This window comes from Xenopus tropicalis, chromosome 5, assembly GCF_000004195.4.
Source record: "Xenopus tropicalis strain Nigerian chromosome 5, UCB_Xtro_10.0, whole genome shotgun sequence".
NCBI lineage: Eukaryota > Metazoa > Chordata > Amphibia > Anura > Pipidae > Xenopus > Xenopus tropicalis.
Window position 1 is genome coordinate 49996737 of NC_030681.2, and position 26160 is coordinate 50022896.

The 26160-nt window shown below is 37.7% G+C and overlaps 1 protein-coding gene across 3 annotated transcripts in view; it reads left to right on the top strand.

Annotated features, from left to right (window-relative positions):
* The first annotated feature begins 261 nt into the window (after window positions 1-261).
* Window positions 262-26160, top strand: part of strn (striatin) — a 67244-nt gene continuing 41345 nt past the window's right edge. For 2 of the 3 annotated variants that reach the window (XM_012962812.3, XM_031901572.1), the window contains exons 1-2: window positions 262-851; window positions 22521-22624. In XM_012962812.3, coding sequence (XP_012818266.1) covers window positions 582-851; window positions 22521-22624 — 374 coding nt within the window. In that variant the 5' untranslated portion in view covers window positions 262-581. 3 annotated transcript variants of the gene reach the window in all.

Sequence of the window (26160 nt, forward strand, 5' to 3'; positions counted from 1 at the left end):
GGGCAGTAGCAAAGCTTTGGAGTTGATGTCTGCTGACCTGCCATTTTCCTATACCCGTGTTATGAGTCTAGGGGGACCCTGACTATCATTAGGTTGAGATTTTTTTCCACTTCACACTGAATGGTATGGCCTAAAACATGGCCGATCATTATCACATTCACGATATGATCTCTGGGTGCTTGAACTGAAAAAACACGGCCATATATGTCACTATGAAATAAAGCTGACCGAAAAAAAAAAAAAAACCCTTCTCACAGGAAGCCCGACTGGAAGGGCGGTCCCGAACGCTTGGGCTGCGTGACGTCACTAGCCGCTGTCAGAGTGGCAGGAGACCCGCCCAGACAGCAGCGACAGCCTGGCTTCCTTCGAGTGTGGGCGGCAGCGGAGCCCGGGTTGCGGTGGATGTAGGGGCGGGAGATTGGACGGCGGTCAGGACGTATGTTACGTGACAGGACCGTTCCATAATCAAACCTTATCGCTTGCTTGCGGAGTGGACGCGCTCGCTTTCCCTTCTTCCCTCTCCGGAGCCATCGGTGGCGGCCCCTCGCTGTTAACCGCGGCCCCTGCCACGGAGGGCGGCCATGGACGAGCAGGCGGGGCCCGGCGTATTTTTCAATAACAATAACAATTCGCTGCTGTCCGCTGGTGCTGGCCCAGGTGGTGCCGGGAAAGGGTTCGAGGCTGGTGCAGCAGATGCGGCCTCAGTGGCCGGGGGAGGCGGAGGAGGAAGCGCTGGTACGGCTGGTAGGGCCCAGTACAGTATCCCTGGCATCCTGCACTTCCTTCAGCATGAGTGGGCTCGCTTTGAGGTGGAGAGAGCTCAGTGGGAAGTGGAAAGAGCCGAGATGCAGGTAAGGCTGGGGGCTGCTACTGAGCCCAGGCGTCTGTCACTTTCACCTCTACATTCCCATATGTGAAACGTACAAGAGTTTGGCGAGAGCTTGCCTGCATGTGTGAGCTGTGTGCCTGTGTGAGCTATATGTGCCTGTGTGAGCTATGTGTGCCTGTGTGAGCTATGTGTGCCTGTGTGAGCTATATGTGCCTGTGTGAGCTATGTGTGCCTGTGTGAGCTATGTGTGCCTGTGTGAGCTATGTGTGCCTGTGTGAGCTATGTGTGCCTGTGTGAGCTATATGTGCCTGTGTGAGCTATATGTGCCTGTGTGAGCTATATGTGCCTGTGTGAGCTATGTGTGCCTGTGTGAGCTATATGTGCCTGTGTGAGCTATATGTGCCTGTGTGAGCTATATGTGCCTGTGTGAGCTATATGTGCCTGTGTGAGCCATATGTGCCTGTGTGAGCCATATGTGCCTGTGTGAGCTATGTGTGCCTGTGTAGGCTGTGAGCCCAGGAGCAGGCAGCCTTATATCTGAGTGTGTGAGCCCAACTGGCCATGGAAACCAGGGCTCCCATTTATACACGAGAGGAATATGATGTGTGGGAGGAGACCCTCACAGGCATGTACAGTATCAGGCATGTACAGTATGTGTGAGATCACACCCAGACATTCTATATCATGGGAACACCTGAACTGTGTTTGTAAGCTTCTACAGTTCTGACTTGTGAACATCATCATTACTTATTTACAATATCTTCATTTGTCATTCTGTGATGTTAGATATTGACAGTCATAAGGGTAAAGAAAGATCTCAATGAACTGTTTTTTTGCCCAGTGAAAGCAAAAGTACAGTCATTTCCTAATATTCATTAATAAAAAAAAAATAGCGGTTTGTGTTTATCCCTTGCTGTTCCCTGGTTCTGACTTTTGGAACAATGTCGCAGAAGTCAGTTCTCCCCCATATCTTCTAATTAGCATCTGCTACAATGTTTCAGGGCTAGGAATCAGAACTGTAGCTTTGGACTGGAATTGCATTTGCAAATAATTTTTGTAATGTGAATAATAGGTGTTGGAAAGTTGCTTGGAATCTTCTTTGTCATTAAGCAATGTGGGTAATTTTACACATGCTTTTATCTGTCGGCACACATAAGTTGACCTCCATTTTATTGAAACACCATCTATTCAGTATTTAGCACATGTATGATGTGCACAGTGATGTCATGTGTGCCATATGTGTAAGCTTACGTTAGGTATATTTCAAATGGAAATGGAATGGACCCACTGCTGGCTTCTGTTTACACAGAAACAGATCACAAACTAATTTGAACTTGCTCTTGCCCTACATATGGAGGTTACTGAAGTTTCTAGATATGTAGACACGTCAGCCCATTGGCTCATACTGCATGCATGCATACATCCACAAAATCTTATTTATAAAAAATTTTAAAAAAAATAATGTACCCCTTTCACCTCAGATTGACTTTGTATACAATAAAACCATCATCAGTCATGCTGTTGCTGCATGTGGGTTAAAGTTTATGGACACTACACATAATTTTTCACTTCCACTAACAAATATCTCTTGGATGGGGTCTAGTATTTTACTTTTAAAGGAGAAGAACAGACATACAATACAAGAATTCCAATACTTTCCTGCATGTTACATTTATGTATACATTGTTACACTGGTATCCATATACATTATGTTCACTCTGTCTTTACGTGTACAAATGTTAACAGTACTCCAGCCTACATAAGGATCTCACCACCCCAACCCTAGCATTGCTGACACAACCAACTCTATGCTCTCAAGTCAGTATCAGACCTGCAATTACAACTGGGCTGGGACTGTGTTAAAGGGAATTAAATGAAAATAATAGAGCTTTCCTTATTTACTAATAGTACTGACATGATCCTGTCAATTATAGGATCCTGTCAATTATATCGGTTTTGTGAACCAAGTAGTTATGGCTTATACATTTTGATTACTCTATGGTTTGCACTTTGGTTCTGGCAAAAAACAACAACATTTTTTTAAAATACAAATCGGAGGATGTTCAGAACAGTAAATAGTTGGCGGCCACCAATTGTACAAAAAATGACTTCCATTTTAGGTCCCTCAAGGATATCGTCCTTATACAATACAATACACGCACAGATTTTTTTAGTTAGGGGACAGAAATTTTCTAACCTGACTAATTGACTAAATGACCAATCACCATGGTAGGAAAATTATTGGATGCTAATTCAGAGCCCACACACGGTCCGAAAATTGTACAAAACTAGGTTTCATATGATTTTATCAAAACGTGTATGGCCAGCTTTAGCTTTTACTAAAGGGGTAAATATCCCATCATGGTGGCTTAGTAGTTGGTACCACTTCCTGCAGTGCTGGGATTCTGAGATTAATTCCAGCTTTGAAACAATCTGCAAGTTCTTCTTGTTCTCCCTGAGCCTGAGAACACTTTTCCTACAGGTGCTTTTTTTTCCTCCCACATTTCAAAAGATACATAGGCAGGTTAATTGACTCCTGATAAAATTGATCCCTACTGTGTGTAAATATGATAGAGACTTAAGGTTCCCATACACGGGCCGATAGTAGCTGCCGATATCGGTCCCTTGGACCGATTCGGGCACTTCCGACGGGATCGGGCCTGATGGGCCATAGGGCAGGTTAGAAAATCTAGTTGGATCGGGCCGATGCGGACCCCGGACCGACTTTACCTTTGCCCGTCATTATAATTCGATCGTTTGGCCCTATGGCCAAACAATCGAATTCTCCGGATATCGCCCATCCATAGGTGGGGGATATCGGGTGAAGATCCGCTCGCTTGGCAACATCGCCAAGAGAGCGGATCTTATGGTGTATGGGGACCATTGTAAGCTCGACTGGGGGAGGGATGTGAATGATGTATAATCTCTGTAAAGCGCTGTGTAATGTGTTTGTGTTGTATAAATAACAGATACTAATCATTGAATATTGTCCAGTAATACTACCTCAATTATGGAAGCATATAAACTGGTCACAAATGTTAAAAGATGGATTCATAAAGTGTCAGTTTTCCACAAATAAAACCTAAAACACGATTTTGATTTTGCTGTTGCAGTGTCTGATTCTTTTAAAGGAGAAGGAAATGTTAGGCTCCCCCCAGTGATTGTAATCACTTACCTGTTACCCCGGGCCAGTGCCTCTTTTAGCAGGAAACTGCACCGACCTGGGATACCTGCGAGCGATTCTCTTCCTTCTTCTTTCTTCATGCCTCTTGCGCATGCGCAGTAGAGCGAAAAGCCAAACTTAAACCAAAAAAATCAAGTAAGTGATTACAATCACTGTGGGATGCCTAACATTTGCTGATTTTACCTTTCCTTCTCTTTTAAGTGCCATTTCCCAACAATTGACACCATAGGAACAGTGTCCATACACTCAGGTTTGTCTACATTGATGTAGCAGTGAGTGGTTTCATGAATCTAGAAGCAGAGCTTGCAGTTATTGTCCATGATATTCCATTGTGGTTTAGCCAGAAATAAGTTTTATGGCACAATATGAAAGTTAATGTAATTTTTTGGATTCTTCAAATACCTTCTTTATTTTAAAATTGATTTTTTGGTGTATTTATTCCTTATGGTAAGGATACTAGATATTTTGATTTATCTGGGGCACTTCTAATAAATTCATATTGCCAGGCCGCATAAATTGTAAATTTGTTACTTTATAAATTAAAGGGGTAGTTCACTTTTAGGTGAAGTTCTAAAATGGTCAGTTCTAAGCATCTTTTAAATTGGTCTTCATTATTATGTATTATTTCAATATTTTTTTAATTATTTGCCACCTTCTAACTCTTTGCAGCTTTCAAATGGGCGTCACTGACCTCAGCAGCCAAAAAACTATTGTTCTGTGAGGCTACAGTTTTTTTGTTGTTGTTACTTTTCTATTCATTATTTCTATTCAAGTCCTCTCCTATTCAGATAACAGATTCTTTTTCAAATCACTCCCTGGTTGCTAAGGTAAGTTGGGCCCTAGCAACCAGCTGTTGAAACTCCAAACTGCAGAGCTGCTGAAGAAAAATCTAAATAATGAAAAACTAAAAATAATGAAGAAAAAAAAAAAAAGGAAGACCAATTAGAAATTGTCTCAGAATATTACTATTTGCATCATACTAAAGTTAAAACAACCCATTTAAATTCAACAATTGCTTGCCCAAATGTATTTGTAGTTTTCAGGTGTCAGTGCATAAATCCTACTAATCCGACTCCTCTGTTTTTAATATGCTAATATATTTTCCATGTTGATTGAAAGAATACAACATACAAGGCATTTCATCACTTCCAAAGCTCAAAACTTTTAAAGCTGTATGGAAACGATGCCTACTTTTGGGAACAACCCAAAGAACTACTGGCTAGGAAGCTGTCGCACTACCCTATTGGCCATCCAAGGCTGTCACTATCAACATGAATTAGGATAGGTTTCAAGTTGGGGTCTAAATCTATAACACAGCCTATGTTATTGCGCCTTTTTATTTTATTTACTAAAGAAACTCCAAACATTCCTTAAACCTAAAGTTTAAACAAAAGACAAAAAAAATTAATACAATAAGGTTAAAATAGCTCAGCTGGACTTCACAGTAGTGAAACAACTACACATTAGGCTTTATTCTTACAGCAGAAAAGTTCTTTATTATGAGTATTATTTTCTAAATAGGACATTGTAACATATTGGGGGTTTTTTTCGTTACAATTTAAATATATTAGCTATTTGGTACTCCAGGTACCCAAAATAGCCACTGACTCCACGACTCCTTACTCCACAGCTCGGGTCATTTTTACCATTTTGATTTATGTTTTGATGGGTTTATGATATCTGTTATGACTTCCACATTTCATTGTGCACCAGCTTGTAGTAAACATTTTTATGTGCCAAATTCCTAGCAAGGGTGTGCAGTGGTTTGAAATTTTCATGTGTTTGCTAGGTAGTAATAACATGGGTTATATAGTACAGTGATACTTTTCATCTGGTTGTATACTTCTATCTTTGTAATGATACTTTCTGTCTACTGAACTGAATTTGTTAGTGTGTTAAATTTGTGATGTCAGCATCCAGTCTCTTGCATTGTACAAATAGCTAAGGCTATGTAGAGTTTATTAACATCAGTGGAGTCATTTCAAAGATGGGCTCTTGTCAGAATGTAGAATGATCTGCGTTAATGTAGACATGATACACATTATTAGTGAGCTAAATGTATGTTGTTATTGCTTTCAATGGAAAATGTACTAGTATGCTTATGAACAACATTCATCTCACCCTCATAAGATTATTGCTGTGCCAACTCGGGCAGTCTTACTAGTCTGGTTAAATTCTTATAGCCTTAATTTCATATAATTGAGTCAAAGAGGATTCGAGTCACATAAAAATTGTTACTCTAGAGCTGGTTTGATCAGTGAGATGCAGGTTTAAAAGCACCTAAACACATCAGCTAATTGATTCCATTATATTCTGCCTGGTTGTAGTACTCATGAGAGTTGCATTTTATGCCATTCACGTTTCATTGCATTTCATTTTTTACACTTCACATGCTGCATTTTTCTGCATGTGATGCATGCTCAGAAACAATGAAATAGAGTGTTGTGTTTGGAGCTGACAAAAGTGCATGCAAACGCAATATAGGCATTTTCATTTGCTTTGCATGTGCTTCTAAAGGCATGGGAAAAAGCCTGTGTGTAAGAGCCCTAAAACCATTAAGAATTAAAACAACATACTGACAGCAGTCAGTTGCTTTATTAGTAGGGATTCAATAGATTAGTCACCTTTTCATTTGTAGAATGACTACATTTTTCAGAACTTTTGGGAGGGCTTGGAAATGGACAGAAATATTTTTTAGAGCCATAATTGTGACCTTGTGCATCGCACAAAAGTTCTTTTACGTGCACATGTTCTAAACACAACTTAGGGCAACAAAATCAAGGTGATACTAGTCTACACATCAAGCTACATATAGTGAATCTCCACAAAGTTTAGGGATGGCCAAAAAAAAAACTTTTTCAAACTCGTGTTTTCATGAATGTGCCCCTATGTGTTGCCAAACAAATTCTTGGCATTGAACAGTAAGCCAACTGGAAACAAACTACAGTGCTGCCACTTATGTCTTTTTAGGTGGGCATAAGTGCCAGCCCTAATAAATAAATAACAACGCCCTTTTGTTTACACTTTATTTCAGTAATTAGAAAAAAGTAAAATTTTGTCAGTCCCAATTGAGATTGGTACAGTAACACCAAACTTAAAATATAATGTACTGTAGCCATGGGGGCAGCCATTCAAGCTGGAAAAAGGAGAAAAAGGTTACATTGCAGATAACCGATAAGCTCTGTAGAATACAATGGCGTTTTATCTGTTATCTGCTGTGTTACCTGTGCCTTTTCTTCTTTTTTCCACCTTGAATGGCTGCTCCCATGGTTACAATGGAACTCATTTATACAAACTATTGTAGTATTTCTGAAACAAACACCAAACTTTCACCAGTCTAGGCCAACAATACATTATATTTTATTTGCTTTAAAACATTTTAATTTTTTGGTGTTACTGTTCCTTTAAATTTGATTGTAGTGGAATTGTAGCGCTACAACATCTAGAAAGCAAATGTTTCTCAGGCTGGACTGTGTAGTAAAATGTACAATTTATCGTGTGCTTTATTCAGTGGATTTCTGACCACACAAGTAGTTACTGTACCACACAAGTGTTTCTTTTTGAAAGTAAAATATGTTTTCCTTTAGAGAATTAAACTGGTAAAGTTGACATTGTCTAGACAGAAGGGTGAGGCATGGATTTAGCTGGACCAGCAATTCGCACAATTGTTGTAATATGTAACTAAAAAGAATAGATGAATTGATAGATGTGTTTTCTTTTCAGGAATTAATTTGCTTTATATTAATATTATGCCTGTTAGACCATTCCAATTTTTCTGACTTCGTGGCCATACACTTTCCAGTAATATTGCCTATGTAGATATCAGACGGTTCATCGATTTGGCAGGTTTGAAAATGTTATTTGCTAATACACCATATAGGCCAGTGCATGGTGCAGTGGCAGATGAGGAATTGAAAGAGAGCAGCTTCTTTTTACTTCCTGCAGTTTGGATCATTAATGCTGTTGGTCAGAATGAAACAAAAAAAGAAAGGGTGCCATACTGTACAGTATCCATCTGTTAAGTCATGCCTGTATTGTAAGGTGCATTCATTTGTTATTGTCTTTTACAGGTATGGGACCCATTATCTAGAATGCTTGGGACCTGGGGTTTTCTGGATAAAGGGATCTTTCCATAATTTGGATCTCCATAACTTAACTCTGCTAAAAATCATTTAAATATTGAATAAACCCAATAGGCTTGTTTTGCCTCCAATTAGGATTAATTATATCTTAGTTAGGATCAAGGTACTGTTTTATTATTACAGAGAAAAGGGAAATCATTTTTTAAAAATTAGATTTATTTGCTTAAAGTGGACTCTATGGGAGATGGCCTTTCTGTAATTTGGAACTTCCTGGACAACAGGTTTCCGGATAAGATATTCCATACCTGTACTTATGTAGTCAAGTGTAAACTTGTAAATAACAAAATTATTGTGAATGATGCTCCCTCATTCTGTGTGGGATTTCTAACCTGATAACAGTAGACTTTTCTAGGACTACTTAGGACTCGGACCCAGGTGGTCACTGAATAGTTTGTGCTAAGAAAAATTTATTAAGTCTGCATCAACAAAAAAGAGAGGATTTCTTGTGTTACTTCCCTGTGTAATAACAGAGGCAATCCACTTTCCTGAATATAGTCTTTCGGAAGGAATCTGTAAACAAATCAAGCCTTTGGATCAATCACATATACACAAAACACAACATATTATTCATTAGTAGGAACTAGAGGATTTTCATATGCCATATTATACAATCCCATATTTTTATTATAAAACGCTTGCTTAATATGAGAAGTTTGAGAAGCCAGGATAATAGCCAATCAGATTCCCAAGTACAGACCGGTTTCGCCCTATAATTCATGTATCACATAGCTGTCATACTTCACTTATATAGGGTGTGTAATTCACCTATCTGTGCATTTCATGATGCAATTTTAAAATTGTTTATGCAAAACATTGTAGTGACTTCGAGTTGCACTGAATCTATTGAGAGCGAAGAAAAAGATATTTATATTTAAAAAATTTAGACAAAAGAATCCAAAAAAAAATCCCAAAAGTAAATCATTGTCCTAATAAAAATATTGTAAGTAACTAATAATATACAGTCATGGCCAACATTGTTGGAACCCCAGAAATGTTTCCAGAAAATCAAGTATTTCTCACAGAAAAGTATTGCAGTAACACATGTTTTGCTATACACATGTTAATTCCCTTTGTGTGTATTGGAACAGAACAAAAAAGGGAGGAAAAAAGCAAATTGAACATAATGTCACACAAAACTCCAAAAATGGGCTGGACAAAATTATTGGGCCCCCTTAACTTAATATTTGGTTGCACACCCTTTGGAAAAAATAACTGAAATCAGTTGCTTCCTATAACCATCAATAAGCTTTTTACACCTCTCACCAGGAATTTTGGACCACTCTTCCTTTGCAAACTGCTCCAGGTCTCTCTTATTGGAAGGGTGCCTTTTCCCAACAGCAATTTTAAGATCTCTCCACAGATGTTCAATGGGATTTAGATCTGGACTCATTGCTGGCCGCTTCAGAACTCTCCAGCGCTTTGTTGCCATCCATTTCTGGGTGCTTTTTGACGTATGTTTGGGGTCATTGTCCTGCTGGAAGACCCAAGATCTCGGACGCAAACCCAGCTTTCTGACACTGAGCTCTACAGTGCGACCCAAAATCCTTTGGTAATCCTCAGATTTCATGATGCCTTGCACACATTCAAGACACCCAGTGCCAAAAGCAGCAAAACAACCCCAAAACATCATTGAACCTCCACCATATTTCACTGTAGGTACTGTGTTCTTTTCTTTGTAGGCCTCATTCCATTTTCGGTAAACAGTAGAATGATGTGCTTTATCAAAAAACTCTATCTTGGTCTCATCTCTCCACAAGACGTTTTCCCAGAAGGATTGTGGCTTACTCAAGTACATTTTGGCAAACTGTAGTCTTGCTTTTTTATGTCTCTGTGTCAGCAGTGGGGTCCCCCTGGGTCTCCTGCCATAGCGTTTCATTTCATTTAAATGCAGACGGATAGTTGGCGCTGACACTGATGCTCCCTGAGCCTGCAGGACAGCTTGAATTTCTTTGGAACTTGTTTGGGGCTGCTTATCCACCATCCGGACTATCCTGCGTTGCAACCTTTCATCAATTTTTCACTTCCGTCCACAGGAAGATTAGCTACAGTGCCATGGGTTGCAAACTTCTTGATAATGTTGCGCACTGTGGACAAAGGCAAATCTAGATCTCTGGAGATGGACTTGTACCCTTGAGATTGTTGATATTTTTCCACAATTTTGGTTCTCAAGTCCTCAGACAGTTCTTCTCCTCTTTCTGTTGTCCATGCTTAGTGTGGCACACACAGACACACAATGCAAAGACTAAGTGAACTTCTCTCCTTTTTATCTGCTTTCAGGTGTGATTTTTATATTGCCCACACCTGTTACTTGCCCCAGGTGAGTTTAAAGGAGCATCACATGTTTGAAATCTTATTTATCCACAATTTTGAAAGGGTGCCAATAATTTTGTCCAGCCCATTTTTGGAGTTTTGTGTGACATTATGTCCAAATTGCTTTTTTTCCTCCCTTTTTTGTTCTGTTCCAATACACACAAAGGGAATACACATTTGTATAGCAAAACATGTGTTGCTGCAATACTTTTCTGTGAGAAATACTTGATTTTCTGGAAAGATTTCTGGGGTGCCAACAATTTTGGCCATGACTGTATAATGCTTAAAACATGAAGCATGAGTACTGAAAGCAGTATTTGCCTCTTTTTGCTTTGCTCTAGAGGTTCTGATTTTTTTTTTTTTAAACAAAGTGGCAAAAACCTTGACAGACCTGTGAAGAACCCTGCAAGGCTGACATGTTCTACATGTGTTTTCAAGAACTGGCAGTGTAGAAAGGGGCAGAAAAAAAATGCTTTCTTCAGTTACGTGTACAAATAGCTTCAAAACCACATGTGTAGTGAATAAATGTTGAAAAGTATTTTCTTTCATTAGACACAATTATATTTTTTACATATATTCATATTAATGATAAACTGCCTGTTTTATATTTAAGATTGGTATTTTATTGTTGACAATCTTTTTTTTTTTTTTTCCCCCCTTTTCTTTTCGCTCTCATATAAAATTGATTTGTATGTTTTATTATGGTCTATTGCATTTCTAAAGAGTTCTCACAACTTCTATTCTTAAAGCGACTCGTATGTTAAAATGGAATCTAAACCCAAAAAATGAACTGACGTATGCTTGGATTGTTTCTTTAAGCACTTTCACAGTTTTTACATTCATTTTCTATTTGTAGCAGCTTTTGAGATATTCACATTTTTGAGATACTTAAATGTTTACATTTTCTAATGCCAGGCTTTTGGATAGAGAATCAGCAGTCCTAGGGTTAACAAACTCCTGAAAGTTCTTTGAAAATACGTAGACCATTTGTGTCTGTAACACTTTGCCTGCAAAGAGAGCTGCTGATCTAAAGCCCATCTAATCTAGCAGTGTATAACTCTAAAACTGCAAATATTTTAGAATCTTAAAGGCACAATGCAAGAACACAATTAGAAATGCTGTGTGTAAGGGTGATAGATGGCCCCATAACTTGCCACTGTCTTGACTGGGAAATGCCTGAAATTGTCAGTACACTAGAGTGGATTTGACATACGGTCATCTGAAAACCACCTGTGCTTGGGTCTTCAGGTTTCCCATTCAATGCTTTTTCTGGTAGTTTTTCCAGAAATCACTTTTTAGACTAATAGCAGGGCCATTTCAATTTAAGAAAATAACCCCTCAAATGCAATAGCCAATTGTCATAGGAATAAATGGGGGGCTAATTCCAAGTGTTTTGACGTTTGACGTGCTGGTGACAGCGCTTGGAATCTCTCTAAAGGGCTGTTGATGGTGTTTGCACTAAAAACCTTGCTAATGTTTCTTGTCTAAGAACGTTTTAAAAAGAAACTGACACCAGAAATTAAATCTTTTTTTTACCTGTCATAACATTATCTTTGCATGCTATTTATAATCTTGTTGTGAAAGTATTTGCCCAATGCTTTTACATTACCTATCTGATCCCATATTTTCCTCTGAGGGGGCTGCTATATTTGTGCAGCAGTAGTCTATTTGCATTAGAAGCTATAACTGACAGGTTGAGGGACAGTCAGGTTGGAAAACAGTCAGGTTTAGTAACTTCGAGTAACAATTACAGGTATGGAACCCGTTATCCAAAATGCTCGGGACCTGGGATTTTCCAGATAAGGGTTTTTTCCATAGTTTGTATCTCCATACCTTAAGTCTACTAAAAATCATTTAAACATTAAATAAATCCAGTAGGATTTTTTTTTTTGCCTTCACTAAGGATTAATTATATCTTAGTTGGGATCAAGTACAAGGTACTGTTTTATTACAGAGAAAAAGGGAATCATTTTTAAAAATCTGAATTATGTATAATGGGAGATGGCCTTTCTGTAATTCTGACCTTTCTGGATAATGGGTTTTCCAGATAACTGATCCTAAAAAGCAGGCCTTCAGTGGAAAACAATGAACATGACCTGTAGGTAACTTTTAAAGTACATACATATTTTGAAGAATACTTTTTTTTTTAGTAGTTTAGGATGCAGCCCCAGAGAGCTCAATCTCACCCTCAGTGCCATCTGTATTATTCTTTTATTAAATACCCTTGTAAGTGCTTGTCGCTTTGAAACATGTGCTTGACAAGCATTTGCATAGCTGGTTAAACTTAAATGCCATAGTAAGCAGTGAGAAAAAAATTGTATGGCATTTGCAAAATGACCTAAAATCCAGGGCTGTGGAGTCGGAGTCGAGGAGTCTGAGTCGAAGGCAATTTTGGGTACCTGGAGTCGGAGTCGGCAAAAAATGAACCGACTCCGACTCCTACTAAATTTAAATGGGAATAAAAAAAAAAAAATAAAGCAAGTTTAAATGTCCCAATTCACAAACAGTCATAATTAATTACTTATCTGCTATAAGAATAAAGCCCAATGCACGCAGTGCATAAACGAACACATTGAGCAACCATGAAGCTTTTCATTGCCTGTATGCTTCACTAAATGGGATGTAACGCACAGTTAAGGTGCGGCAGCTCCACTGCGTCGTGTTCCTCTGTTACTGGGAACCCAATGCCCACTGTGAACCTAGCCTAACTCTCACTGATAACTAATTAAGGAAAAAAAAAATTGCAGGACTAGAAATACTTGTATACGTGAAGGGAATGGATAGTCAATAGTTTAAAGGAACAGTAACACCAAAAAATGAAAGTGTATAAAAGTAACTAAAATATAATGTGCTGCTGCCCTGCACTGTGTGTTTACTTCAGAAAATCTACTATAATTTATATAAATAAGCTGCTGTGTAGTATGGGGGCAGCCATTCCTGCACCAGTACAGCTGGGGTGTTTGCTACAGAAACCCTACTATAGTTTATATAAATACCCCGCTGTGTAGCCCCGGGGGCAGCCATTCCTGCACTGGTACAGCTGGGGTGTTTGCTACAGAAACCCTACTATAGTTTATATAAATACCCTGCTGTGTAGCCCCGGTGCAGCCATTCCTGCACTGGTACAGCTGGGGTGTTTGTTACAGAAACCCTACTATAGTTTATATAAATACCCCGCTGTGTAGCCCCGGGGCAGCCATTCTTGCACTGGTACAGCTGGGGTGTTTGCTACAGAAACCCTACTATAATTTATATAAATAAGCTGCTGTGTAGCCATGGGGGCAGCCATTCAAAGGAGAAAAGGCACAGGCACATAGCAGATAACAGATAAAACACTACTGTATTCTACAGAACTTGTCTGTTATCTGCTATGTGCCTGTGCCTTTTCTCCTTTGAATGGCTGCCCCCATGGCTACACAGCAGCTTATTATATAAATTATAGTAGTTTTACTGTAGCAAACACACCAGTTTTACCAGTGCAGGGCAACAGTGAATTATATTTTTATTACTTTAAAGCTCTTTTATTTTTTGGTGTTACTGTTCCTTTAAGACTGAAGCTTTAAAACATTTGAAAAACTGCTGTAATTCAGCTGTAATGTTAGCTTAAACTTTAAACATGACTATGGGATTCTAGGGAAATCATTAGGAGTAGGAGTATAGATAAAATTGTCTTTCAGTTTATTGTCAGTTCAGTTGTGTTTTAAGTGCCCCTTCCCCTTCCTGGGAAGAGGAGTCGGAGTCGTGGAGTCGGAAGTATCAGAAACTGAGGAGTCGGAGTTGGAGAATTTATCTACCGACTCCACAGCCCTGCTAAAATCAAAGCCTGTGCCATTTTTTTAAGAATTAAAAGCTTGCAGTGAAGTAAAACAGTGGGTTTATAATTTCTCCTACAGTTAGAATCTTGGCCCTAATGGATGACAGAACTGCTGTTTTTTTGTAAAGAGACACTGTTGGCACAAAACTGACTATAACATCACTAAAGTGACTATAATTTCTCAAAAACTTCTGAACTTTACTAATTATCACACATTCTTTAAGGCACTAATAGAAACCTACTGTTTTATTGTAGTGCAAAAATGTAATAAAGGTTAAGTTTTATCGGCTTAACTGCCTTAGATTGTAACATTTATGATCTGAGAAGTAAAGGCTAAGAATGCCACCAATTGTACTTTGTTACATTATGCATCAGTTCCATGCATCGGTGATATTTCTGAATGTACAGTTCTCATGTAATATTTTAAAAAACATAATTTATATCATAAGTTATTTACTGATGAACCTTAGTGAATAAGCATGTATATATTGGTAAATATCACGCTTTTCCACCTTTCTTGAGCCTTTCTCGAGGCAGCTAATACCTGACAGGAAATAATGCAGGTTCTAACTGTGCGTCTGAGTAAAATACTCAGCTCTGTAACAGGCCTTAAACTATAAATTCAGAATAAGTATGTAACCTACAGATCATAACAAGTTGCCTATTAAAGAATCTTATAATATTGGACTAATGTGTGTGTGCGTGTATATGTTTGTGTGTGTATATTTATATATTTTGTCCTTTTACAATGGTCTGTGTACTTTCTCAAAGGTCACATGACAGTATGGGAGTAAGAGAGAGCTATGTTCATTCATTGGCTGATACAATGCACATGTGCTCTTTGTTTGTGTGTGCGCACAGTAAATCACATGAGCGAGGGGGCGGCTCTTACTACTTAAAATGCCAGTCTGATTGATGATTATCCAATGGCACGTACTAGGGGTATGGGAACCCCTTATCTGGAAACCTGTTCTTTAGGAATGTAAATAATGGGACGGCCACTTTAAGCAAATGATTATCGTTTTTAAATTTTTTTTTCTCCATTATAATAAAATAGTACCTTCTATTTAATCGTAACTGTGTTGCATGAATCCATATTTGTTGGATAAATCTTAAAAATGATTTAATGTTTACATTTTTTTCTTAGAAGACTTTCGGTATAGTGATCCAGATTATGAAATGGTCCCTTATCAGGAAAACACCAGGTCCCAGGCATAATAGATCCTATACCTGTTACTAGAGTATATTTTTTATGTAAAGTATTTTTTATGAAGCAGAATTCTACATAAGAGCAGTTTTATACAGTAAATTTTGATAGAGGTATAGTTTTCCTTTAAGTACTTAAAATGCTACTTTTTCTGCATGAGATTATCCAATGGCCCAGTTAAAAAAAAAAATATATATATATATATATTTATATATGCGGTAAGGAAAGTATTTTACTTGTGTGCTTTTTATCTGGTATATTTTTATAGAGTCTTTTGTCGTTAAAATTTAGATAATTTGTGTTGAGTTCAGACTTTTTTTTTAAAAAAAAGTGAAAGTTCCAAGTATAGGGGAACCTGTTAAATAGTGTTAATGTCAGCTAGTGTGTGCAGTAGGATATCTTGATGTACCTCACAGAGACAAAGTAAATAGGGAGCAAGCTTCAGAAAGGTGCAAGTTAAGGAGCTTATGTTTTTCCAAGTGCAACACCCTTCTGATTAATTTAAATAGGTGCATGACTTTAAACTAATAAAACACTCACCAGCATAACATAATTGTTTGCAGTATTACATTGTGTGTGTTATATGGTATTGGACTAGAATGCTAAGGACCTGGGGTTTTTGGTGTGTGTACACACACACATATATGGTATTGGACTAGAATGCTCAGGACCTGGGGTTCTCCAGACAAGGGTTTTTGTACCTTAAAAAACCTTTTAAACAGTATATACACCTACGGGTTGGCAATATCGGAAGAATCCAGGCTAATTCGTTCATTTGGCCCTGGGGCCAAATGATCGAATTATAACCACGGCTATAGGAAAAGTCGGTCCGGGGACCGCATCAACGAACCGATTCGGTCCCCAATCCGACTAGATTTTTTAACCTGCCTGATCGAGATCTGGCCGATTTCAGGCCAGATATCGGTCAGGCAGGCCCGTCGATAGTACCCATACATGGGCCAATTAGCTGCTGAACCGGTCTAAGGGACCGATATCGGCAGCTAGAATCGGCCTGTGTATGGGGACCTTTAGGTGGGCAAATTGTGGTAAGATCCACTTTTTTTGTTGAGGTTTCAGCGGATTGTGGCATGTATGGCAACCTTTTGGATGTCCGCAATAACTTAATTAACTCCAGTATTTTGCTTCCGGTATCTTGTGCAATTTGCCTAATTGATTTCCATTGTTGGTTATAAGATAGGGATTGGAAAAAATTATTATGCTATTACGTTTCTTCTGGGGATTCTGGATTACCTAGCTATGGCCGTTATAGTATTTTGCAGGGCACTTTTTTAGACACAGTGATGTGTTTAATGTAATACACAATAGGAGGGTTATGGGTTATAAAAAAGGCTGTGGCTGGGCAGCCTTGGTAAAAGTTAGTAACTAGGTATGTTTAAAAGTGAAGTTAAGGCACTTACACTGCCAAATAAGCTAGAATGAAAGAAACAGTAAAGAGAACAAATTAGAATAATAGAAAAGATAAAAATGAAGGCCCTATAAGTGCCTTGCATAGCTAAAATTACATTAGTACATAATTTAGGTGGAAACTAAAATGTTATAATGTAAAACAAATCTGCAGCACCAACACCATTATCAGCAAAATCTACATTTTCACAATGCTGTTTTCTGTAGAGAATCAAACCAGTGTTTCGCAGAACTTGTTTTTCTTAGAGAGAGCCCAAACTGGTTTTAACACATGGGCAAGATTTAAATGCATGCTGTGTTAAAATAGATGCTCTGTTTAATTCTATACAGAACCAGTGATTATTATAAGGCTGTGTTTGCAGTTCAATTTTGTACAGCAGACATCTTTTGGTGAACCATAAATTGCCCCTGCAACAATTCAGACTCATGCCTCTGCAAGTTCAATAGCCTATCACAAGAATCAGGGTTCTGCATTAGAAGCGCTTCTTTCTGCATTTTGCAATAATATTCAGATATGGTTTATTTTAACTGTAGTGTATTAATATTTTCTGCACTTGCAATTTGGTGCAAGGTGCAGGTACAAGTATGTGACCTATTATCTGGAATGCTTGGGCCCTGGGGTTTTCCGCATAAGGGATCTATCTGTAATTTGCATCACTATGCCTTAGGTTTGCTAAAAATAATGTAAACATCTAATAAACACAATAGGGTTGTTTTGCCCCCAATATTCTTGCAGTTTAGTTGGGATCAACTACAAGGTACTGTTCTATTATTACAGAGAAAAGGAAAGTCATTTTTAAAAATTAGCATTATTTGCTTAAAATAGAGTCTATTGGAGAATGCCTTCCCTTATTTTGGAACTTTCTGAATGAGTTTCCAGATAATGGATCCAACTCTTGTATATCAGAGCATACATTTATAATAATAGATGCCCAATCCACCCTATGTTGTAGCTAAGGGCTTGATGAAAACAATGCACACCTTTATTAATAGCATGGCCAGCTCTTTGTTATTTCTGTGTTGTTAATTCACACATAAGAATAACAGAGCCTATATTGGAGGCAAAATAATCCTATTGGTTTACATTTTTTTGGTAGACTTAAAATATAGAGATCAAAATTATGGAAAGATCCCTTACTCGAAAAACTTTAGGCCCCCAGCATTCTGGACAACTGGTCCCATACCTGTATAATCATATATCACATATAAATGTTAAAGGTAATCTAAGCCTGCATATAATTATTGATATAAACATACTCAAAGAGCTTCTCAAAGCACTTTTACGATTTATGTTATTTTTCTGTTTTTGTTGAGTTCTGAGATTTGCAGCTACCATATGTTTGCAAACACCTAATTAATGGGGGCCAGTTACTTCTATATAGAAAAGCCAGGAGCTCAGATTAATATAGAATCTGTTCTTTTATTATGTAGTGTCTCCTAATTCAAAATGTTTTCTGTTACTCCACACTTAATCGTGGCTCTGCTTGATAGAAGAACCTTTTTTAATTTGATCTGGCTTCTATGCAAGAGAGACCTATGGGGTTATGTAATATAAGGCACTAAGTGTGCCCAGGATCAGTAACCCATACTAACCAATCAGCAGGTAGAATTTACTAGTCACCTGTCACAGATTTCTGTAGTAAAATTATTTTCATTTATATTTCTGTTTTTCTTAAAAATCTATAGCCACTGTTAGAAAAAACTACTTTATCCTGTAGCAGAGACATTTCAGCCTTATTTTGTACTTAAATCAGAATTGACTTCACTAAAGAGAGTGTACTACCGCTAAGCTCGATGCCACTCTGTTCCCCAAGTGAGGGGAATAATCATCTATTCTGTCTGAACTGCTGCTGGGGGCAGTTTATGGTTTGGGCTACACATAGCTGTATACTAATTGCTGGTTCTGTATGGAATTAAACAGAGCATCTATTTTCTAAAAAGGTATGACAGCATGCATTTAAATCATCCCTATTTGTTGAAACCGGTCGGGCCTCTCTGGTTAGAAAAACAAGTCCTGTAAAACCCTGGTTTGGTTTGTGAGAGAAAATAGCATTGTAAAGATGTAGATTAGGGTGTAATAATGGTGTTGTTGCAGCAGATAGTGTGTTTTGGGCAATTATTATTCTTTGTTTCCACTTGCATTTAATGTAAGCTATGTTTGATACTTATAGGTTCATTGAAGAGCTTCTGTATTTATTTTTCTTTAATTTTTCTGTCAGTTTCTTTTCTTCTATCTATTTTGAATTTGTTAGTGCTTTAGCATTTACTTTTACTCCTACCTAGCTGTGTAGCCACAGACATTCTTATCTCACATTATTGGGTATACATCTGTTACCTCGAGCCACCATTTTGTGCTCCCTCAGAGATCACCTGACAGGAAATAATGCAGCTCTAACTGGAAAGAGTGTGGGAGTAAAAGGCATGACTTTGTCCATTAATTGGCTCATGTGACCTAACGCATGTGTGCCCTTGGTTTGTTTGTGTGCACCATAGATCGTGTGATCCCAGGTGGTAAGGCCATAAGTGCATTAAATTACAATTTTCTATTTAGGATTTCCCAATGGCCCATACTACTAAAAAAGTATATTTTTATGAAAATGCTTTATTTAGACAAAGCGGTGTTTTTACATGTGAGCTGTTTTATGCCAATGTTTTTATAGACATTTACATTGTTTAGGGGCATAGTTTTTCTTTTACAAACTATAGGGGTGCCTTCTGGGACATTCTGCTTCTCTTCCTCTGTGTTTTGTAGGCTCCTGTGTGTATCTGCACTGACAGGCACAGCGCTGGCCTGAGTACAGCTACGGAGAGTGGAGATTGATACGAAAAAACTAAAGCATACACCTTGCTCCGTGTAGCTGCACTCGGGCCGGCACTGTGCCTGTCAGTGCAGCTTCATATAGGAGAGGATGCGTCCAGTGCGCTCTCATATTAGGGGCAATCCAGTAGGTTTTCTCATAGCCTTTACAGCAAAATTATTAATTTCCTTTATTTTTACATTACCAGTATGTTTTTACAGGGATTGTTAATCATTATATACAGAATTATATATGATAACTTGAAATGAATACAGGGCATAATTGATAATCTGATAAGTAAAGATTTGTCATTCTTTATATCTTAAGAGTTCTCATGTTTGGGTGTAGATAAAGGTACAAGTTTGTACATGAGGAATATTATGGCAGTCATTATGTTGTAACTCTACAGAGCCAGAATTGATCTCTTGCTTAATATTACATGATTAAAGCTTGACGTATTTAGTTTCATAATAGATTGTTTAAACTGACATTGTTTGGTGTAGTTCTCACTGACACATTTCATTAGCACAATATGTTTCAGGCATCCTTATGCTTGTAACATAATTGCAGACTGTTTAATGTTAAATATACCAGATTTTTATGCTGTGTTTATCTTTGTTTCCCTTTCCCTTAAATCCATTCTGTTGAGTTTCCTTTACCTAATTCCCTTTTATATTTTATAACACAGCAATAGATATGTCCTTTAAGAGGGGCTTGGATGAGTTCTTGAACAATCAGAATATCCAAGGCTATTGTGATACTAATATCTACAGTTAGTATTAGTGGTTGTATATATAGTTTATGTATGTGAGTGTATAGATTGGTAGGTGTGGGTTGTGTGTGCTGGGTTTACTTGGATGGGTTGAACTTGATGGATTCTGGTCTTTTTTTCAACCCTATGTAAATATGTCGGCTTCCTTGGTCTTTGCCACAATGCAGTAAAACTTTGCTATATCATTAACTAATCTATACAGCAATAATAATATCTATGGATTAATATAAATATCACTCTCCAAGTAATTAATAAGAAAAATACACCTAAATACAATAGGTGAACCATTTGTGTCAAAACACTGGAAAAAACGATAAGCATATCAAAATCTCTAATCGGGTGTAGAAACATCACCGGCATGATTTATAGGTACCTATGAATATGTGTGGCAACACACGAAATGCGTCAGGTCTGGATCCTTGAATAAAGCTTTTTGAAGTTTTACAACCGATGTCCTGGAGTCCGTTGGGTGCATACAGGTGATGTTTCTACACCTGATTTGAGGTCATGTTTTCCCTTGCAGCTGGTCTGGGGCATTGCACCCAGGCCACTGAGAGGAAGCGGTGAGTGTATATCTAACCGTTCACAACTGTACATAGTATATTAATTGCACTAACATGAAGACTGATTATCTACAGAGCGAGAGGTTTGGGGCATAAGCACCCGGACCTGTAGTCTAATTTGGTGAGCGTTTGGCTTGTTATAAGAAACCATTAAATTTAAGCTTAAGTTTATAGTTCACCACTACACAAGTATATAAGTGAATAGGAACGACTGGGAGCCTCCAGACAAACAGAGTGAAGTATATCAAAATCTCTGTCCATTTTAATCGAATCCCAGCAAAAAACTATATATGTATTAAACACATTCTCAGGTATGCGCATAATCATTATGGGTCTTAAATGTGTTCTCATTGTAGTTAAATTCCATGCAATATTCTCTATAACCTTTAGCACTAATGGAGTCTATAGTTAGTCCTGATGTGAAAAATTAGCATCTTGGGGTCAGAACACAGTGACTCAGCTAACACTCATGCCTACACTCATGCTCCTCATGCAGCTACTAGGACAATCCCAAGTAAATGTTGCATTCATTAGGAAATTCTGGTATTACATGTGATATTTGTGAAACACCATGCAAGGAAAGGTAAAGAAAAGTATTCACAATTTCCATCACACATATTTGAAGCAAAAGATTACTTATGCCAAATATTTATTATCCTATAAATATGTATTATGTACATCATGATTTATCAGCATGATAATTGGATTTCTAAATGAAACTCTACTTGAACCGCTGTTGTTGCAGAGGACAAGAAGTTGTAGATGGCAAAACTAGTTTGAAAGTCATATACACAGACATCTGTATCCTTTTTTTTTTTTTCCTTCTTTCAGCATTGAGCTTATTTTCCCCACTGTTGAAATACTTATAATTATTGTTATTTGAATTCAGCATATTTTTCCTTCATGAAAAAAAAATGAATTTTAAAAAATTGAAAGGTGTCAAGAGCATTCCACACTGGAAGTTCAGGTGGCTTCTAAAAAAACTTGACCCTAGTGTATGCTGTGAGTGTATGTGAAAGGAAAGTTAGACTGAAGGTTTTGTTTACATTCAAAAAAACATACTAGCAGTTTCATTGACTCTTGGGTAAATTAACCCTTAGTAGTTGGTTATTTGAACATTTATTTTTATCTTCAAAATAGTGTTAAAGCTGTTGTCCAGAATGCTCGGGACCTGGGGGAAAGTTTGGATCTCCATATCTTAAGTCTGCAAAGAAATAATTTAAAGAGGAAGGAAAGGCTAAATCTGGGGGCGGCACCCCACCTATTGTTAATTTAAAATGGAGGCTATGGGAGATGGCCTTCCTGTAATTCTGAGCTTTTTGGATAAGTTTTTTTTTTTTTAACGGATCACTTACCTGTACATGAACCCTGTTCAGAGTGTTGTGACATTAACAGTTGCTTTAGGTATAAGACTATATGTTTTGTTGCTACAAAAAATATTATAGCATTTGTGACTTCCCCTGTGTTCTCCTACAGGCTCAGATAGCCTTCCTGCAAGGTGAAAGGAAAGGACAAGAAAACTTGAAGAAAGATCTAGTGAGAAGAATAAAGATGTTGGAATATGCTCTGAAGCAGGAAAGGTATTTCACGTTCTTACATCATTAATTGTTTTAACTTTGTTAAAGACAGCTTAACTCTAGACCGGTGCTTCTCAACCTTTTTTCACTTATCTTAGCTAACATATGGATCTCACTATTTTTTAAAATAATATACATGGGGCAATTTTATCAAAATGTGAGATTAGAGCTCACCACAGAAAAAGCTACCCACTTTCAATTTGTTTCTTTGAGATTTTTAGAAGCATACTTGTCAAATCAAATAGTGAACTATATTGTTCACCAACTGATAGATGCACTTTACTGTATTTATAATTTTTGCATTAACTCCATAGAACAAATTTTTTAGTGCCCTAGGGCAGGTAGTATGCACTGAAAATTAATTTGAGGGCCTCATCTAGCTGCAGGTCTACATTTAGACCTTTTCTTGATGGTGGTAAAATCTGCAGTTTTTGATGTTGATGAATTGTTAGCGTTGTAGTGAGACAAAGCTGAGGTAAAAGATGGCTTTGTATGGGTTTTGATCAGCTTTAAGTGTATGGCTTTCTTTTGTGATTTGGTACTTTTATTCTTTGGGGCTTTAGTTAATCAAATATACTTTAACCTTGGACCTGTCCAGTAAATGGATATTTGGCCCATTCTATAACAGTTTCCTGTCTATTGCAATCAACACCTTTTAGGGTGCACAACTTTGTCGTGGCCTCAGTGACAAAGGATGCTATGTGGTGTGTGCACCAAGCCCACCAGTTTAAGCCACACTTGATCTTAAGAGCACTTTGAAAGTATGGCAAACACCCCTGGATAAAAATAAATTTTGGCTAGGCCATGCCAATGTATTCCCCAGCATTTGATAGTGTGGCAGGGTGGCATTTCGCATTTTGATCCATTTCGTGCCACTTCAACTCCTTACATGGCCCCATTTGTTCATAACAAGGTATAGGCATATATAACATTGCATTGCTGTATACTACATTCAACTAAAATGAGTTTTCACCCAAAATGCCATCTTCAGTGACTCTCAAGTTGGGCTTGCAGCGGTGTTTAGCAAATCTTACTATAACTGTTATTGTAATTAATTGCACTTCAGACTGGAATATCCCCCTGCCTCACAAGCTTCATACTTTGACCTAGCTAAATTGCTGGCATGTCTTTTTTTTTTTCTTATTGCACAATAGTATAATTTATAAAATACCTTTACCTAAGTTATTAGTTGCATGGCATATTTTCTTATGCTGTTTATTCCTGTTTCTGGAAGTGTATATGTGCTCGAGATGTCAAAGTGGAAAGAATGCTACATGCATAAATATATAAACACAGAGTATGTTGAATAAAATAATGTCAGATCATAAGAATTGGTCCGGGATATGAATAAAGTACTTACTAAAGCAGCTCATGCTCCGATCATAACATACCATGAATTTATTAACTTTCCTAGGGATTTTGTAAATTAATAAAAATCTTCTCTTAAGCAGATCTAACCATGCAGCTCTTTGCAAACCTGAGCTAACACAAACCAAAGCAGTCCATTACTTAGGGCTCTGGCACGCGGGGAGATTAGTCGCCCGCAACAAATCTCCTTTGTTCACTGGCGACTAAAATGTACATTTTTAGCTGGTGGGATGGTAGTTTGGGGAGATTAGTCGCCCGTGACAAGGGAGATTTGTCGCGGGCGAATAATCTCCCCGTGTGCCAGAGCCCTAAGTAATGGACTGCTTTTTAATGGATTTTTAACCCAGCCCAATTAAAATGAACCTGATTAGATAGCAGTCTGGAAGGCATTTGATTCAATCCCTTAAACAAACTGATGAAAGTCTATTACAACCCCAGTATCTGCCCATGTGTGAGCACCTTTAATAATATTTCCTTTCTTCCACTCATTAAGAAATGTGTTTGTTTTTATAATGATAAAAAAAAATAAAATTTGACCTTACAGGCTGTTTTTTTTTTCTCCTCCAGTTATTTTATTTATCACCTTCTAAAGAACATGATGCATTTCAAGGATAATTCTCTCTTCCTTCAGATTATCATTTGCTTTTTTGTGTGATTTGATCTAGTTTAATGCTTACCATTTTTTGCTGAAGAGCTACCCTGTGACATAGGCAGAAGCATTCTCCCCAAACCTTTGCTTCTTACTGTTTATAATAATTATGTCCCTGGAAAAACAATACTATGATTATTTGCAGTCATATATCAAAAGGTCAGCAATATGTTCTTTGTTTTGTGGATGGGTTGGATGATTAAACATACCAAAAAGAAGCATGACAGATTGTGCCTTGGTGTGCTTATTAGGATGTTTCATATATCAAGGTTCAGCAACTCCTTAACTCCTTCAGAGGGCAATCCAAATCTGGGCTGCTGCACAACACTCATACTATTGTTTAAGGTGCATGGCAATGATCATGATTATCCTGTAGGCTGTAAAGTGTTCATAATTTTAATATATTATATATGTATCAGTAATAGATGTGTATGTGGTTGATTTAAGACTCTTCTAAGGTGCTCTTCTAGTTTTGAGACTTAAAAGCCTCAGGCTCATATAACGGGGACAAACTGGTTCATGCAAAAGTTGTATTTATCTAAAGATAACCCCTTGGGCAGAGCCTAACACAGTTAAGCAAAACTGGAAAAATAGATGCTGCTATTGGTTTGTATATTTACTCTCATTTATCTCCTAGCAACTGCAGTATCTCTTTTTTTCACCCATAGTTGGTGTGATTCAGTTTGCTTGTTGTCATGGAGAAGTGAAGATCAGGAGAAGTAAAATGGGTTATATATTAAAATTCCTTTATGAAAAATATAATGGTCCATGGCAGCATGTGTTTTATTTCATTTTTTTTAATAAGCCAGGCACTGACATCTTATTGTTTATTCATAATAAGGGTAGTAGCAGTGTTTATTGGATCCCCAGGGCTTGGACAAGATGGAATTGCACTGCACCTTTGCTTAGAAAAAAAGCTGCATGCTGGTCTTGTAATTAGGGGTGGTAAGTTATAGTTCAGCAAGATAGTCTGTTTGCTGAGTTGGGAACAATGTATATGGTTTTGAAAGTGGCCTGCTATTTGAATGAACAGTATTTTATATGAAGCCCAGTATGCTGTTTGCAGATATAGCTGGAATGTTAGATTTTTGCATAAAACATAAAGGATAAGTAAGCCTTTTATTTTAAAAGCCCCTTAAACTCTAAAGTTCCCCTAAATATCATACCTTTGTTCTTCAACTCAATTTCATGTGCTTTCTAAATTATTAGAAATGCAGCTGCAGCTCCTTCAGTTATTTCCTAGTCTAGCATGAAGCTTCACCCCTTTTCTAAGCTTTTTTCTCTTTGACTGTGATGACGGTCAAAGAGGTGTCTGCTGCGCATGCTTGTGCATCCTGCTCCGATGGAAATCGGTCAGGCTTGCACAGTAGTCACCTCTTTGACCATCTTTATAGTGAAAGAGAGAAGGAGAGCTCAGAAAAGACAAGGGGGCCGAAATCACTCTAGACCAGGAAGTAGCTAAAAGAACCGCAATCGAGCTTCTTGAGATTAAATGAGGCTGAATGCAGGGAGAAAGGTATGT